Here is a 17,001-nt window from a genome sequence, read left to right on the forward strand (position 1 = left end):
TTCAGTCCGAGGAAGCCGGCATTTGTCCGCAGACAGCTTTCCGGGTCATGTAGCCAGCATGACTAAATCACTTCTAGCGCGACAAGACACCGTGACAAGTGCCAGAGCACACAGAAACGCTGCTTACCTTCCCACTGCAGCGGTATTCACACTGGTATGCTTTTGAACTGCTAGGTTGGCAGGAACTGGAACAGAGCAACGGGAACTTACCCCGTTGCGCAGATTCAAACCACCAACCTTCCGGATCAGCAAGTCCAAGAGGCTCAGTGGTTTAGACCACTGGGAGTGGGTGCCGTTACAAAGGAACAAAACAAGAAAAGTTGGAAATCAAACAAAGCTGGGTTTGTTTCACGGTCTGTGGGACTATGTGTGATTAATATGTGGTTTCCTAAACAAACCATGGATCACTGTTATGTACAAACCAGGCCATAGGCACCAATGCAACAAACCAGATAAATCTTTTTATTAAAATGAGAACACTGCTAACAATGCAATCTATAGCATCTAGGATTCCTATGAATGCCACTCTACAAATCACAAAGTGGCTGTCCTAAAACTCATTAATCTGGATGGACAGAGAAAATAGTAATTGGGTAAACCAATGTCTCAACAGCTACCATTGATTTCTTCTTCCCTATATAGTATCATGGAAAACACTAAGGTGCATCACTTAAAAATGTAATTTCCACTGAGGTGTTTCCTTTTAAAACACAAACAACCACCCTTACATCTATGCTATTATCCAGTCCCTTTATGTATATGATGAAGAGGACTTTAGGCCATGAAAGTTAATGCTTTTGAAATGCTGGGTTTTTATACCACCTTTAAAAACTGTGCTCTGTTAGACTTTTCTGCTCAGAAGTAAGATCCACAGCTTAGGGACTGCCACAGATAATGCCTCGTTAAGATTACCTCTCCCTGAACTTCTGAGGCTCACACAACTACCAAGAGGACTCCCTCATCTTAACATCTGAAAGGGTATGTAGGGAAGTAGAAAGCCTTCCAAATATTTGAGGCCTAAGTTCTTGCTTTAAACAATGAGTACCTTGAGTCAGGTCCAGAAACAAACCAGCAACCAGTGCAGCTCTTTTAAACAGGAGTTATGGGAGTTGTAAATAGTAGCCCAGCCAGTAATCTGGCTCTTGCATTTTGGAACAGTTGAAGGTTCTGAGTTGCCTACAAGGGTAGCCCCACATAGGGTGCATTCTAGTAATTCTATCTGGAAGTTACTAGAGCATAGAATACAGTGGTCAAGTCATCTAAACATCTATCTGGGCATCTATTAACTTTGTGTATTGCTTTAGCACCAGCTGACTGTCTGAGACTGGATGCCCACATAAATGTACAAGATGAATAGAAAAGTGACAAGTAAATGCCTTCTTAAGTTGTGAACAGCGATTCCCCAGAAGTCATTTACACAGGTTTACAAATCCTCACAGGGATAATTTCAGGATGGAAACAGTAAGTTAGATGTTGTTGTTATATCAGAATAAAGATGTCACCCATCTTTCCATTATTTCTTCAGAGGCACCCACAAATTCACTTGCCAGCTCACAAGGAGAAAGATCCCCAAGCCCTCTGTCAGCCCTCTGACAAAGTGGGAATCCAGCACCAAACAGATCCCTGCTCCAGAAGCCCCAGTTCCACTGTAGGTTTTGAGCAGATAAGAACAGCAGGAGTCCCTTCCAAGCAAAGGGAGAGACTCATGGTGTCTTAGTTGACTCTTGTGGTCCCTTCACCTCCAGTAATAATAATAATAATAATAATAATAATAATAATAATAATAATAATAATAATAATATATTTGTACCCTGCCCTTCTTACTAGGTTGTCCCAGCCACTCTGGACAGCTCTACAATTCTATGTTTCTACTTTCACCATACCCTGCACAAATGAAATACTATACCAGTCTCTCAAGCCCCTTTGCATGCCAGAGAATACAGGGGTAGCTACTTTTTTAATGGCTGATTAGTAAGCCAAGCCAACATTTATTCTACTGTTTGCTATATTCTGCCCCTTCTCCAAAAAGCTCAGAGCAGAATCTACTTCAAAGGTCTGTTTTGAGAGAATGTCTGTTAGAGGGTGAGTGTGGTACAATGGTTAGAGTACTGAACTATGACCTAGGAGACTAGGGTTTGAATATCCAGTCAGCCATGATGCTCACTGGGTGACCTTGGGCTAGTCATCATTTCTCAGGATTGTTGTGAGTATGAAATAAGAAGAACCATATACACCACGTAAAATAAATAAAAAGGTTAGGCTAGGTTTGACTAACGTGAAACGCCAACCAAATTTCTCCATAGGTGAGCAGAAATTTGAACATGGGCTTCCCATATAGAAACCCAACAGGTATCACTGACTGATACCTGTTGGGTTTATTTATACACTGGCTGTATTACCAATCTTACATAAATAACACTAATTTGGCATTTTAAAAAACAGTGAAGCATTTAAAAGCAAATTATGAAACAAGATTATTGCATACAGGACTCAATCCACCTTCCTTAAATGATTAGATCAGTGTTTGATGGATACTAGCAACAATTTTAAAGAAATATTCCTATACAGTGTCTTAGAAAGGAGATTATCTCTTCCAATTATTATTTTCTTCAAGCTTCTCCATTTTTCTTTTAATGTCTTCATTTTCTGCCTCCATCACACTCCCTGGACAACTGCCTGCACCTCCTCAGGGAGACCTGCACCACATGTAAACCAAAGCCTTCTACTCCCATTTCACTCTAAACAACTAGAAATGCCAAAATCTATGCTTCTATTACCACAATGTCCATAAGGCCATGTGTTTGTGCCTTCACATAGATAATTGTCAATGATCACACTAATATCTGCTTTAAGACCCACTTGAGGGCTCACAACATTTTTGTTGTTGCAGATATTATTTTTCAGTGACTGCAGCATGAAACACAAATACTGTATGATCATCATAGAATTGTAGAGCTGTAAGGGACCCCAATGGTTATCTAGCCCACCCCTCTGCAATGCAGGAATCTCAGCTAAAGCATCCATGGCAGATGGCTATTCAACCAGCAGATGTGAAAAGGTTCCTCAGCAAAACACAGACCTATTAGCAGCATAGCCACTATTGCAGTCACGTACTTGAACTCACTCTCCTGCACTGATCATACTAGTCTGTCTGGACTAGCAACACCCACCCTGAGGACTAGTCCCCTTGTGGCTTACAGGTGTGAAGCACATCAATTCAGTATACCTGGAACTCGCAAAATCATTCTGTCTGGAAGGATACTTCAAACATGCTCAAATCATGAACAAGAAAAAAGCAAGGAAACATCTGGGCTGGTGCGGGGGTGGGGGAAGGGTTTGATAATGTTGACATTGGTTCAAGAATGGGCTAATATCTGCCCCCTCATGAATATGTTAATAAAACAAAGGCCAGTGCTCTAGATGAAAATCTGCAGTTACAAACCAGTGTATGTCCACATATCATGATTAAAAAAAGATTTATACATCCCTACAAGGCAAAGTCATAACAAGGAAAAAATCACAACATAAGTGATCTGGGGCCAAAGTTGGAAAGGTAATTCTTTATAGGTAAAAGGTAGGTCTGGAGACTTTAAAAGCCAGATCAATCGCCCTTACAAAGATCAATTATAGCAAATAATTGTATCAATCATAGGATGCTCATACTATACTCATTGAGAAAATTAAAATTCTTCAAATTCTCTTTTTTTAAAAAAAAAAGTTCTGAAGTATTATGAAAATGGCTGCATAAATTCAAAAACAATAATTATTGATGCTTATGAGCTTATTATACAGTCATCAGCAGATAAAGTTTATTTTTGCCAATATGTTAGTTAAAAAACCCCCACAAAGAGATCACAGTCATTTCCTAGTGCAGCAGTGGCACACATGTATTTTAATAAGGGCCCCCTAAAAGCAAAAACAATACAAAACTAGATTTTTAAGTATGTCCAGGTGTGTGTCTGCTGAAATGAATATCAGGAATAAAGAGATGACATGATCTAACACATGAGTTACAATGGAATCTTATACATGCCTGCTCAAAAATAAGTCCCAGTGGGGATCTGGGTATAGGACTGTATTCCTAATAGGAATTAACTCTGTGCCACACTTTGGCTGCAGTTTCATTTGAAACTTGAGTAATATGGGAGAATTACAGTGAAATCTCAAGAGAAGCATGTACTATGTTTTTTGATTAAGTGTATCTCTATTAGCTTTTTCCAGTACTTAATATCTGTAACAAACCCCAAAACATCCTTAAAATTATCAATATCTCCTTATCCAAACCCTTTAGAAGTGAAGATACAAATTAAGGGTGCACATATGCACTTGTAAACAAGAGATTTCTTGTTATAGTCAAATTTTAACAAAAGCATATGCCATCACAAACATGCATACAGCAACTTTATATTCCAACTGATTCTGCCTAAGGATTTCCAGACTTCCTTGTAACTCAATAACCACTTCTACACTGTTGCTGTGACTCTACAGCTTTAAACTGGAAGTCAATCTAGGACAACCAATGGAAAGTGCACCTGCAAAAATTACATTTCTTAATTCAGAGTGCTAAATCCCCTACAGTTAGATTTTAAAATTATTAAAACCTGCCTGTCACAAAACAAAGCAGACTGTACCTACACTAACAGAAAAATGAAAATATTTGCATCTTAAGTTTAAATTAGAAACTCAAAATATTAAACTTGTTTAAAATAAAATAACAAAAATTCACATAGATTCCTTGACACAAACATCTACAAACATGGGCTATATATATTTGTATTATTTGAAAGACAACATCATATTACAATTACTACAATTCCATTATAAAATATAGAACTTCAAGTAAATACTACATAAAACCATTTATCAATTAAAATTGCTAAAGATTGGGGGGAGGGGAAATCAAGTAACAGCAACAGCATACTTCAGAAATCCCTTAATAGAACCAACATTTCAAATTTATATGTAATCCAAAGCATACCTTCAGCAATAGCAGTCTTTGATGACAAAGAATGTATACATCTACCATTTATTTTAAAATACATAACTGTAAAACAACATTCCATCTTAAAAAACAGACAAGCAATGTCACTTAATTATTTTGCAATTAAACACTGAGTTGCTAAAACTAAAATTAATTTGCTTCATATAGCCATCCTTACTGTGATATCAGTGTTAAATAACCAATAAAAAGCTTCCTACAACTACTATTTGTACACACTGGGCATCAGGCAGAAGTAAATAAAAAATAATACAAATCCAGAAACATCATAGCCTTTAACAAAAGCAAAAGGCACTTTCAACTGGCAAGAGACACAACAGCAATTTTTTAAAAGAAATGTCTTAATGAAGGAGAAGATATTGCTTATTTTTCACACCCTAAAAAGAGCAAAATGCTACTACCCCCATGTTCCACACCACTGCTGCAGAAGACCTTATCAACACTTACCGCAAGTAATACTGTTTTAAAGCGAAGGCAGCGTTAGAACAACTTCTGGGAAAGTTAAACTCTTCTACAATTTCTCCCCACTGATTCTTCTCAGATACCTGTCAAAAACAACACACTGAGATGCACAAAAACCACACACATGCACAACGTCGTCGCTCGCCACCCTCAGAAAAAAGGGCTGCCATGAAAAACCCAAGAAATATGAGAAAGATCTCTGGATTTGTTTCCATCGGATCTGGGATCCCTATTTCGCCCTGACAGGCAACCGTGGCGATCCCATCTCGCTCCTCCCCTCGCATTTTACAACATTTATTTTATTGGGGAGCGAGAAAAGGGTTGTGAGGGTTTTTTGTATTTCGGTGTGGAGAGGTTTGTTTTTGTCCTCGCTGCCTGGACAATAACCAATCGGGAGTCTCTCCGGCCGCCTTGCTTTTAAATCCTCCCGCGGCCCGTTAAAAAAAAAAACACCCAAGAAGTTGAAAAGGAGCCAGGCCGAGTCGGGATGGGGGGCCGCCCCCGCCGGCCCAGGGGTGCCGGGGCCCCGTCCCGCCGAGCCCGCCCGCCAGCTCCCGCGACACACAGAGGCCTTTCTTTTGAGGCCTACATTTTCTGTCCCTAGCCTTGAAGCCTAAAGATGGCTATTTGATTACACACCGTCTTGGCTGCCCCTTTTGTTATTCCTCTCCGGGAAGGGCTGGCGGGGCAGCGCCTGGTCCCCCCCACGGCCGCCGGGATCATCTCCGAGCCCGAGCTCCGTGCCGATTATCGATGTTAAACATGCCCGCTAATTTTGAGTTGCACTAAAACTGCACTCAGAGTCTCCTCTCTCTCTGTGCGCGCGAGGGAGAAACACCACACACACACAACCCGCAAGCGGAAGAAACTGCCTCACACACGCCGCCTTGCCCGCTCTCTCCTGCCCTCCAGGAGACATGGGGTGATAGCAGGCCCCCCAAAAAATAAATATCTAGAGGGGGGACCCTGGGAAAAGCGGCAACCCCACCCCCCACCCCGGGCTCCAGCTCTCCGCCAACAAGGCCGAGGCACCAACCTGCCTTGCCTGCTTCCTCCTTCCCCTTCCCCCCCCTTCCCAGCCCGGCTTGAGGGAAAGACGGGCGCCGACCCCCCCAGCCCGCCGCCGGGGCCCCCGAGGGCGGCGAGAGAGTTGGGGGAGGAGAAAGCGAATTAAAACTTCCACTCACCTTCCCGAATCCGCCTAAAGTGGTGACTCGGGTGTAGAGAGCGTGCAGGTCCAGCTCCTTCCCACCCACCACGGGGATCTTCTTGAAAGGAGACCTGCCGAGAGAGGGGAGAGCGCCACAAAAACAACTTGTCAAGTCGGCCCCCCTTCCCTGCCCTGGCGGGGGGCCGCCTCGTCCTTCAGGGAAGGGGCTGGAAGTTAAAATCGGCCGCTTCGCACAGCCTCCCCCCGCCGCCACCATCCCCTTCCATCTCCCCATTTTCCTTCTCGCTCACCCTCTGCTGTGGTGAAACTGCCGCAGCTCGTCCAGGAAAGCCAGTCCTTTTCTCCGATGGTCGGGTTGGTTTTTCCCGGTCGAATTTGCCATGTCGGCCCCCCGGATTAAAAAAAAAAAAAAGGAGGTCGGGGGGGGGTTGTCTCCTTAAGTGGAGGGAGGGGAGAAAAAAAAATCCAAGAGAAAAACAACAACAATCCGCGGCTCCTCCTCGCCTTTTTTTCAAGAGACCCGGGTTCCTCCTGTGCTCGGCCGGGGATCAGCCATGGAGAGGGACTTGTTTCGAGAAGAGAGAAAGGGAGAAAAAGTTTAAAAGGAATAAGGGAGCCCGGAGAGAGTGGCAATTACGAGTCCTGTCTCCACACGGCGAGGGAGAGAGGGGCCACCGCTCGGCAATTCTTGCCGCCGCCGCTGCCTTGCCTGCCTCTCTCAGCACCACGAACCCAGCCGATCCAGCCTGCACATGAGACTCAACATGGTGCTGCTGGATCACACAATGAATTGGGTTAGTGTTGTGGTAGGGTGGGGGTTGGGGAGGCTGGAGTGAGGGACTGACAGTGTGTGTGTGCGTGTGTGTATTACAGACGCGGCTCCATGAGATCTCCCCTCTCCCTCTCTCTCGCACACACATACATACACACACACACTGTACAGCGGCGGCGGCGGTGGTGGCGGCGGCGGCGGCGGCAGCGGGATTCACTTCTCTCCTCTCTCAGACAAAAAGATCTGAGGCCGCCGTGCTGCTTGCCTGGGCGAGATCGCGACACAGCGCACCCCGCAGGCCGGCCGAGGCACTGCAAAAGGCAGCTCCGAAATGGCAAAAGGCAGCACTGCCAGCGAGCAGTTCCTGGCGGGGAACAATAGGCTTCTCTCGCGGCTAAGGGCTCATCTGCAATGTGCCGCAAACTTCACACACACAAAGCCGGGCGGAAAGAGAAAAGGCTGGAGGGGGGGGGGGCAAGGAAGGGGTTGGAAGCGGCTACTACCGGTTGTTCCAGGGTTAGGGGCAGGGGGAAAATGTTCCATTCTTCCCAAACTTTAGAAAGATGGAAGTACTTTCCAGGTTAACCGGAGGAGATATAATAGGGGGAGGGAGGGACTTGCGTGTTTTGTATATAAACACACCAACTGTATCTTTCAAAAGGAAAAGGAAATAATCATCAATGCATTTTTAACTTTGAAAACCTTTCTACTTCAAAACTGGGAGATCCCGCATATTTTTGGATACCGTATGTTTTTACATGTGAACACATATTTCCTAGTATCACATTACACATGGCCTAAAGTAATTTTATGAGAGTTCCTAACCTCTGTAGTTAAGGGTGATCTTAAAAAAAAATCTAGAAAGTTTTCTGTAGCACATGACTTCTGAAGATTCACTAATAATACAAAGGTTTTATATTAAAAATAATTATAATCGGCTTCAAAATATATGAAACTTATCTAACCATGGCAAAGCTGGGCAACCTTCCTAGTTCAAATCCCATCTCAGCCATGAATTCACTATCAGGCAAGTCTTTATTCTCTCAGCCTGAGGCCGTGTGCAAGGGGGGGGGGAATAATATTGGCCTACCCTGCAGGGGTGTTGCAAGGCTCAATGGGATAAACTGTAACACACTCTGAAATCCTGAAATGCACTACATTAAGTTTTATTATTGTACAATGAGAAAGTGCAGCTGTAATTATCAGGGAATATCATATAGGCAGGGGAAATGTACTTACTGAGGAAACTTGGGCTATAAGTTACACCTGACCACATTGTGTATGCAGCACATAGTTTTATAAATTTACACCATATATATTACTTATTTGGCGTTTTTTAAACCAAGAATATGACATACCAGTGGGGTATGACATACCAGCCCACTCATTTTGCAAATCTTATAGGTAATAACACAGTTAAACTATTAAAGGCCCCTGATCCAAAATATGGACTGTGAAACCTAGAGGTCTGTAAAAGTGAATGGCGGTTTTGTGTTCCTTGACTATTGCAAGCCCAGACTGTAAATCAAGTAGCACAAGAATGAATGTGTAAGAAACACAAAAGTGCTATGAGAGATTATAGCTGTTAGGGGGAAGGGAGAAGGCTGTGAATTGATGCATACAATAGGTAGGAATGTGGGGGGGAGGGTGAGCTCAAGGTGAGACCTGGACAAGGCAAGCAAGAGGGTTGAACATTTGAACCATATTATGTATCCATATACTTCATAAGACTTGCTGCAGTACAACGCAATATGTATCGACTCAGAAGTTAAACCCCATTGTTTACTCCCAAATATGTATGCATAGAGCTGCAGCTTGAAGTGGGGCATTGTATGCTGGTGCTCCATACCATGTATTAAAATGCACGTCCAAAGAAAAGCTTCTAATCATTTCTGGTAACTTGATTAATTTAAGCACACCACTGAAGTGCAAATCACACTACGTATTAATAAAACAAGCCCTTCTTGATTTCCAGAATAAGCTTATGGGATCCCCACATCCAAAGTTTGCTTTCCTTAGTTTGCAATCCATATATTGGGGTAAATTCCAGTGAGTTCAGTAGGGCTTACTTACTAGACATGCCAAAGAATGTAGTATGTGATAGTCCTTGTTAAAAATTTTGTAGCAATAATACCCAATAAATAATTTTGTAATCGCAACCCAACTCAGAGTTGGAATTATGTGGGAAATCAAATGGATTTTTTTGTTCCCACAGAGTAACACATGATTTCACCCATCTTCAACAGATGTAAATGGAACTTCAGATAAACTCTTTGAAATACTTGGGAATATTTCTCAATCACAGCTCTTTTTCAGTTAGGCCCATAAAATAAATTATACTCTAGATGAGTGCTTGATGTTTTTAAAAAAATGTCACTGACGTTTAAAACACTTGCTCTCCACCTTAGAATAAGCAAGATTCTAGACTATTTGAGACTTATGGGGCAAAGGGCACTTTTCCCTCTCCTGCAGTGAACTGACCCCCCAGCCCTGTATCATCATGTTATCAAATCTGAGATCTGGTAACTAAAGTTAGGAGAGAGTTCTGTTTAAAAATCGATTACACATTATGGTCTCCAGTGAGCCGGTCAAGGAAATCTATATTCCCTTTATGCCATGTACTAAATTGCTTCAGGAAATTAAAATCTAAGATTATGTTTTTCTTTCGGCTGGATTGCAGTTTCATCTTGAAAACAGAGAGATAGAGATGTATTAAGACGGTTGGTAAAACCTGCCCTCCAGGTCATATTCATTATTGAGAAGAGGGCAAAATCCCCTGGTTTGGGATTATTTCTCAACATTTTAAACCTCCTGCCCTTCTACAGCCGTTTCTTTGAGGGGGGAGGAGGAGAGGTTCTGCAAATCTCACCCCCAGAAGCACCCTAATCCGAAGGGATGCATGCAAACTTTGATCGCCGTTGCTTATTTTGCTCTTTCTAAGTTAACAGCATCCGCAGAAATAGCTGTTGCTGTCGCTCCAGAAAAACAAATGCAGCACCAGGCGAGCGTGCGTTCAAGCGCCTTGTGGGAACATAAGGCTTTTTTCTCGTCCTCCACTCAGGAGGGAGAGTTGTAAACAGTCCTCGAATGACTCAAAAACTAGGGGTCTCCCTCCCACAAGCGCCTGGTAACTTGGCAGAGGTGAGTCAGTTCCCTCGCTTCAGTTCCTTGCGCGTACTGTATACTGCGGCGGCGGGAGCAGCGGCGGCAAGGATACTCAAACTGCGTAGCCGGGCTCCGCTGCCAGAGCGCCGCAATTTGCGCACGGTCCCTTACGCAACCGTCCGCTGGGGGATTCCCTGGAAGGGGTCGATACCATCCCGCCACCGCACTCAACGCCCCGGGAGCCGTTTACAGGGCGGCCTTCGGACCGAGGAGGAGGCGGCGGCACCACCACAGCACCAACAACGGCCGCTCAGCTCTTCACAAAATGGCGGCGCCCACGGAAAAGAGCAGCCCCATTTTGTGCCCGTGGAGCTGTCACAGCAGCGGAGAGAGAGAGAGAGAGAGACGGGCTCGGCTGAAGGGGGGTAGCGCGGAGCAGAAGGCGGCGGCCGGGTCAACGCGTTGAAAGAGAGTGTGTGTGAGGGAGAGGGGGGGCAAGGACGTCGCCGCTCCCTCGCTCCCCCCCCCCCCAGACGAGCCTTGTTGACGCGAGAGCCGGAGGCGGGCGGAGTCGGCGAGGCAGCAAAAAGCAGCAGCAGCTGCCGCCCGCAGGGCTTGAGGGCGCGGGGCGGGGAGCTGATGCTCCGCCGGTCTTCGCTGCGGCTCCTCGCTGTTTTTTTGGCCTTTCTGGATTGGCTGCTCTTTTCTCTCTCTCTCTCTTTCTGTTATTTTTTATTTTTTTGAATTGGGGCCATTTTCTCCGCAGTTCGGATTTCCCTCAGACCTCGCGAGCGTTCGCCTCCTCCCCTTCCGCCGCCGCGACGCAGGTCTCCACCCCGGGGTGGGACTGGAGCGCCGGTCGCCACAGCGCGATGGAGGAGCCGGAGGAGGGGGGGATCCTCTCGCCGCCGCCGCCTCGCTCTCAGCCCCGTCCCCTTCCTCGGCTTTCCTCCACAGATTATTCTTTTTTTTTAACTACAACAGGGCCCTGTAACTTTTTCCCCCTTAGTCCCCCTCTCTCTTTTTCTTCTAGCAAACCAGCACTTCTTCCCCAAGCGAAGGATGGGCAGAGTTGTAAGACTTTTAACGCGCGTCACGTCTGGGAATGCATAACTCTCGTGCTTCCTTTTTGCAATTGTGCCTTTCTGAATGTATCTCGCCTTGTTAAATCTGATGCTCTCTTCCGAGTTGCAGTGCTGGCAACCCTGCAAGGTACATCTACGTTTATGTAAGGGATCTCGTGTTTGGTCTTGTTATCAATGGCTTTTTTTCCCTTACGAAGATGATGTTTCGTTTTTAACAAGCTCTTTTTTTAAAAGGGATTTTTAAAAAACTAAATTTGAATCGCTTGTTTTAATGGTTACATTATTTAGAACTAGCCTGCGGAAATTATTTTGAAAAGGCTTAAAAGTGATGCGTTGAGGCTGCTGTGGTTTGCAATGCATTGTCCTAATTCTGGGGAAAAAAAACCAACCTCATCGTAACGCTTTTTCATTTCGCTTTGTGCGATCAAAGTGCCTTAGTGAGCAGCACAAATTAAACTACGTAGTTGATTTGGTAATATTTATGAAAAATAAACGCTCAACTGGAACACTGCCTAATTGTATACTCTTAATTTGTACCAATGTTAACATTAACTTTGTTAGAATGCAGATACTGTGATTTTGCCACAGACTTATTTATAGTAGAATTTAAAAGGTAGTTATGAAACAAAGCCACTGTGGTCATTTCCCCAGTGCTAATTCGTACCCACAATTAACTGTTTTACTAACGCAGCTACTTCTCCCTTCTGCTTACTATCCTTTTATGCAATGGTTGTTGTTTTCCTATGTGGTTTTGGCTTTCTTCTCAGGAGTAGACTGCTGCAGCTTGCTTTCTGGCATTTTGGTTTTGTTACTTTTAAGTATAGACATCATTAGTTTTTGTTAATAAAGAACTTCAAGCTTCCCAGCGTAAGCAGTGTATCTTTACTCAGAAGGAAGCCCCACTGCGTTCCATAGGCTTTACTCCCAGGTAAGTTTACATAGGAACTATATGCTTCAGTAGTATGGGTTTCTCTTAGAATTTGGGTCATTATATGTGCTTTATATTTTAAATAACAAGTACTTGCACTAGTTGTTGAAGGTTGTAGTCCCACAGTGGTCATTTTATTCAGCTAAATAATCAAGGCAAGAATATATTTACACTAGGCAAGCATATCTTATTTCTTTGTTAACACCTTGAAAATTCTATTTCCCAGAGCCTATCACATTCTTAATATAAAAAGACTTGCTTGTTAAGCACTTTTACCAAACACACTCTGGAAAAGACTGTTCCTTTTTATTAAAAAAAGATGCTTTCTCTCACAACTCTTTGTTATATCCATTTTAAATTGAGATGTGATTTAAGGTGATAATGCCAATGCAAATAGTGTTTCTGTTTAGCGTAACTAAAATATTGTCATTTGTCTTTTTATCACCCCCCAGGTGATTAAGTTGTGACTCTTAGCTATAAGGAGAGTCACCCAAAATTGAACCTTGTCACTTAATGGTCACATCCATTAAGCTAGCTCTGCAGTATGATTTGAAGCATCCTTACTCAATGGTAAATCTCACTGTACTCAGTGGGACTACCTCTTAAAGTGGATAGATTGGAGCCTCAACTTCACAAATACTCATCCTCATAATCCACATGAGACTTGCATTAATCAAAGTACTTATCTAAACTAAGCTATGTAGCAAGCTGTATTCACATGGCTCATGATTTATATTCAATGAATCCTAAGTTATCTGTTGTGGAACACCTGGAGCTGTGATAAATTTGTTTATAGGATGGCAGGCTGGTATACATTCTTAAAAGACAATAAGATATTTGACTGTTTCTTTAACACTGTGGTCTTGGATAAATTTCTTTGAGCATTTACAGCATTTGTGTCCCTAGTTTTTATCAGTAGCTATATACATGGCATGCTTAAATGTTGTGTCAATATTTGTCCTTTCTTATGAAACATAACTAGGTTGATATATGACATTGGGTTGCATTTCAAACGACAACCAGAAAATGAAGGTTTGAGTTTCCTCAAAAATAGGGAAAAAATGCTTCTTGACTCTTAAGAATCTGGTGGTGTAAGTTTTCCAGCAAATGATGCAAAATCATTCAGATGAGCTTGTGCTGACCTGCAAGCCTTTATGGTAAAATTACTCTTAAAGGATAGCTAACTGATATTCTGAGTAAGCAGAGCTATGTATTCATTAATGAGAAGGGCTATTGGTTCCTGTAGTGATTGTAAAGGGGAGAGTGCTCCTAAAGGAAGTGTCGAAGTCCAGTCTGACATCTATTCATTTTTTTAAAAGAAAAGAGGGAGTTGTTCAGTAGGGAAGTAAGGGAACCTCTTTCAACGTAAAGGTACAGTGCCAATAAGTGTTATAAGATGGGAAGTGCAATCACCTCCCCACCCCAACCACCCCAGTTCCCAAATCACTACACCTCAGTACTTGGAAAAAATTAATACTTTCCGGTTGTCTGCCTACCATGCAGCTGTTAAAAGCAGTTGGGGGGAGATGGTTTCCTTTTTCTCCCAGAGAAATTTAAGTATGGGGGGGTGTCGCCCCCCTCCAAACGTTTACTGAGCATAGTTAAATTTGGTTATTTTCTCATCAGTTTAATCCTAAACATTGGTTTATACCACACCAGCTAAACTGAGGTCCTAGGTTGATAGCAAGGGCAGCAATCTCTATTTGCTTTTTATGCATTGAAGAACAAGGTACCTTTCTGCATCAACACTAACTCCCTGTATTGCATCCTGGTATTAAGTCAAGCTTCCATATTGTCATGCCTCTCTTAAGTCGTATAGGAAATGATCGAAGAACAGAAGTTCAGGTTTCTTCTGTACATTACTATTAAATCAAATACTCAAGCTTTGCCTAGTTTGTGAACTGAAGTTTTTGCACTAAATAAAAACCAGTGCTCATATATTAAAAGTGTATGAACTTTGGACCATTTTGCGCAGAACAGTAAACTATATTTTAGTGTTGTAAGGACAAGACTCAATGATTCCAAAGCAGCTGCAAGGAGGAGTTCAGAAGCTTTCACTACAGTTGAAGGTTTTGATGCAAGACTTTAACTATACTTAATCTTTACTGGTTTGTGGAAACAAAGCATTGTTGAAAACTATTTTTGGGGAGGTAGCTTGTTTCTACTAATCATAATTAAGACTAACAGCAATTTGTCTGGTTTCAGATGCCATGACAAGCTATGGTTAGGTCAGAATGGAAGCAAAAGCTTCTGAACCCTTCAAGGTAACACCAGAGGAAGAAACAAGGAGGAGTACAAGTACCGCAGAGCTGCTGGAGTTCATCATAATGATAATCTATAGCAGTGGTTGCCAATGAGTGGTCTGCTGACCACAAGGAGTCTGTGTAACCCACCCACGGGTTCCGTGGCACCATTCACATAACAAAAACTACCGTAGAAATAAAAAAGTTTTCAAAAGTCCATGGCTTGGCTTTTTAAAAACTGGAGGGCCACAGTACTTCGCTAACTGGGAACCACTGATCTATAGTGTTGCATGCAAATGCAGCCACTGTATTTATGTGCAAGGTAACAAGTTAAGGTAGCTAGTTGAATATAGTTCTTATGGGGGTTATTCACTAAGTTTCAACAAAGCTAATTTTAGTTTCCGACCTACACATGAGCAAAGAAAACAGTGCTTTAGAGGGCAAGGCATTGACTTCTAATTGAACTAGAGCAAAAAAAGTATGTAGCTGGGTGCTGAACATCAAAACTAATTCTAGTGTGTTTACACACCATTTCCTATAAAGTCTTGTTCTTAAGTCTGCATTTCTAAGCATGCATCTCTAGAACTCCCATTGAACATGATAGGATTTAATTCTGTGCTGAGATTATCCTGCACATATATTTACATGGATTTCAAAATTTCCAGTTATTGCCACTATTGCTAATTAAGTGCGTAACAGTATTTTAGACGATGTAGAATTTATAGGTCCCCTATCATAATGGCTGACAGTTTAATCCAAAATGGGTAGAGTGAAGGAAGAGGGGGACATGAGCAAATCCAGGTGCTAATTGCAGGAAACAGTTGCAGTAATGGAGCAAGTCTCAACTCTCCTTTGAATGCAATCAAGTGCAGTGGGATGGTAGAACCCTAAAATATGCATGCTTCAATATTATGCAGCCTTTGAAGAGCAGTTTCCCTGTTACAGTTAATCAGTGAATCTGAATCTCTCTTTGCTTATTTTGGAATCCAGTGGAAGTGAGTACTGAGAACTAGAACAAGCAGAGAAGCAGGATCTCTGAGGTACTGGTTAATTTAGCTATCTTATCCTATGAGGAAATGGAGAAAATGCTATCGTGCGCACTGCTCCATCCATTATCGGTGCCAACAGTACAACACTTCATTTCTTGGTGAAAAGCACTGGTTGGCTTACACTGGAAACGGCAGCAGCTCCTCCAAAATTAGCAAAGAACATATGCTGTTTTCTGCTTCAGGCTTCTGAATTGCAGTAACAATGGGAGGGATCTGCTTTACAGAGACAAGCAACAATCAACATTCACAGCTTGTTTATGAAAATATGAGGTGGTTGGTTTTTTTAAAAAAAAAGTTCTTTGGATGCATGTAATGGATTCTCCCAGCAGTGAAGAAATCATCCAAGGGACATCCCAGTGGTGGTTTGACTACATTTGTATCATATAATGGATCCTGCTAGATTTCTTTTTGGAATTGTCAGCTCCAGTTATCCAGACCCTGAAGTGGTTTGCAGTGACAGTAGAGACGTCAGCCATGTCCATAATCTTGTTCTGAGCTTTTGATCCCTTTTGTGGCCTACTTCACCCTCTGAACCATTCTCCACTGCCCTTTGGGACGAGTTGCAATGTGTATCTAATCAACACATCCACTGTACTTGGAGCAAGAGGAGAATTCTCTGACCATCAGGGTTAGCCCGACTCCACCTTTGCACACACAAAGAGACCTTGCCGTCTCCAACACTCTTTTTTCCTTACACTTGTGAGCTTGCTTATTGGATTAAACTGGGTTGGAGAATAATCATTATCCCACTCATGCACACCCACTTGCCATTACTTTTATAATAACTTGACTCATCCTTCCCCCAACTTTGTTCCCTCCAGATATTTTGGACTACAACACTTAATCCACGCTGCCTGGGAGCAAAATATCTGAAGGGCACCAGGCTGAGAATAGTTGCTCCTGAGGTTCTAGCAGAGGGCCAGAAGCTTACAGAAACAGCCAGCTAACACAGATGCCAAAACTACCATAGAGGAGCCATTGTAGCCTTTCAGGCCTTGCCCATGGATTGGAAGAGCATTGTGCCCGGGACAGGGAAATGGGAGTCAAACAGACACTCAAGGGATAATTGTATGCTGTCCCTTCACCATGAGGCTGAAGGAGGGATGGGGAAGATTCTGTCTCCCCCCAGTGCTGAACTTGGTTGGCCATGCTAAAGGGAAGTGTGCAGGTTCTCCATCCTTGTGTTC

The 17,001-nt window shown here is 43.0% G+C and overlaps 1 protein-coding gene and 1 long non-coding RNA gene across 5 annotated transcripts in view; one reads left to right on the plus strand and one right to left on the minus strand.

Moving 5' to 3' along the window:
• ARID2 (AT-rich interaction domain 2) overlaps positions 1–17,001 on the minus strand; it is a 104,379-nt gene that overhangs the window by 86,787 nt on the left and 591 nt on the right. For 2 of the 3 annotated variants that reach the window (XM_081211375.1, XM_081211373.1), the window contains exons 2-4: positions 6,923–7,197; positions 6,649–6,742; positions 5,447–5,544 (exon numbers count right to left, since the gene is read on the minus strand). In XM_081211375.1, coding sequence (XP_081067501.1) covers positions 5,447–5,544; positions 6,649–6,742; positions 6,923–7,014 — 284 coding nt within the window. In that variant the 5' untranslated portion in view covers positions 7,015–7,197. Of the gene's footprint in view, positions 1–5,446; positions 5,545–6,100; positions 6,278–6,648; positions 6,743–6,922; positions 7,198–17,001 lie in introns of those variants that run through there. The other variant, XM_081211374.1, reaches the window with a different exon arrangement.
• On the plus strand, positions 10,993–14,982 carry LOC308596623. 2 transcript variants are annotated; one of them, XR_014012574.1, is made up of 2 exons: positions 10,993–12,522; positions 14,728–14,982. It is a non-coding gene; the product is annotated as an uncharacterized lncRNA (long non-coding RNA). The 2 variants fall into 2 exon arrangements; XR_014012575.1 differs by having other exon boundaries at positions 10,993–11,721.

Source organism: Podarcis bocagei (genome assembly GCF_964188305.1).
Source record: "Podarcis bocagei genome assembly, chromosome: 10".
In the NCBI taxonomy this organism is placed as follows: Eukaryota; Metazoa; Chordata; class Lepidosauria; order Squamata; family Lacertidae; genus Podarcis; species Podarcis bocagei.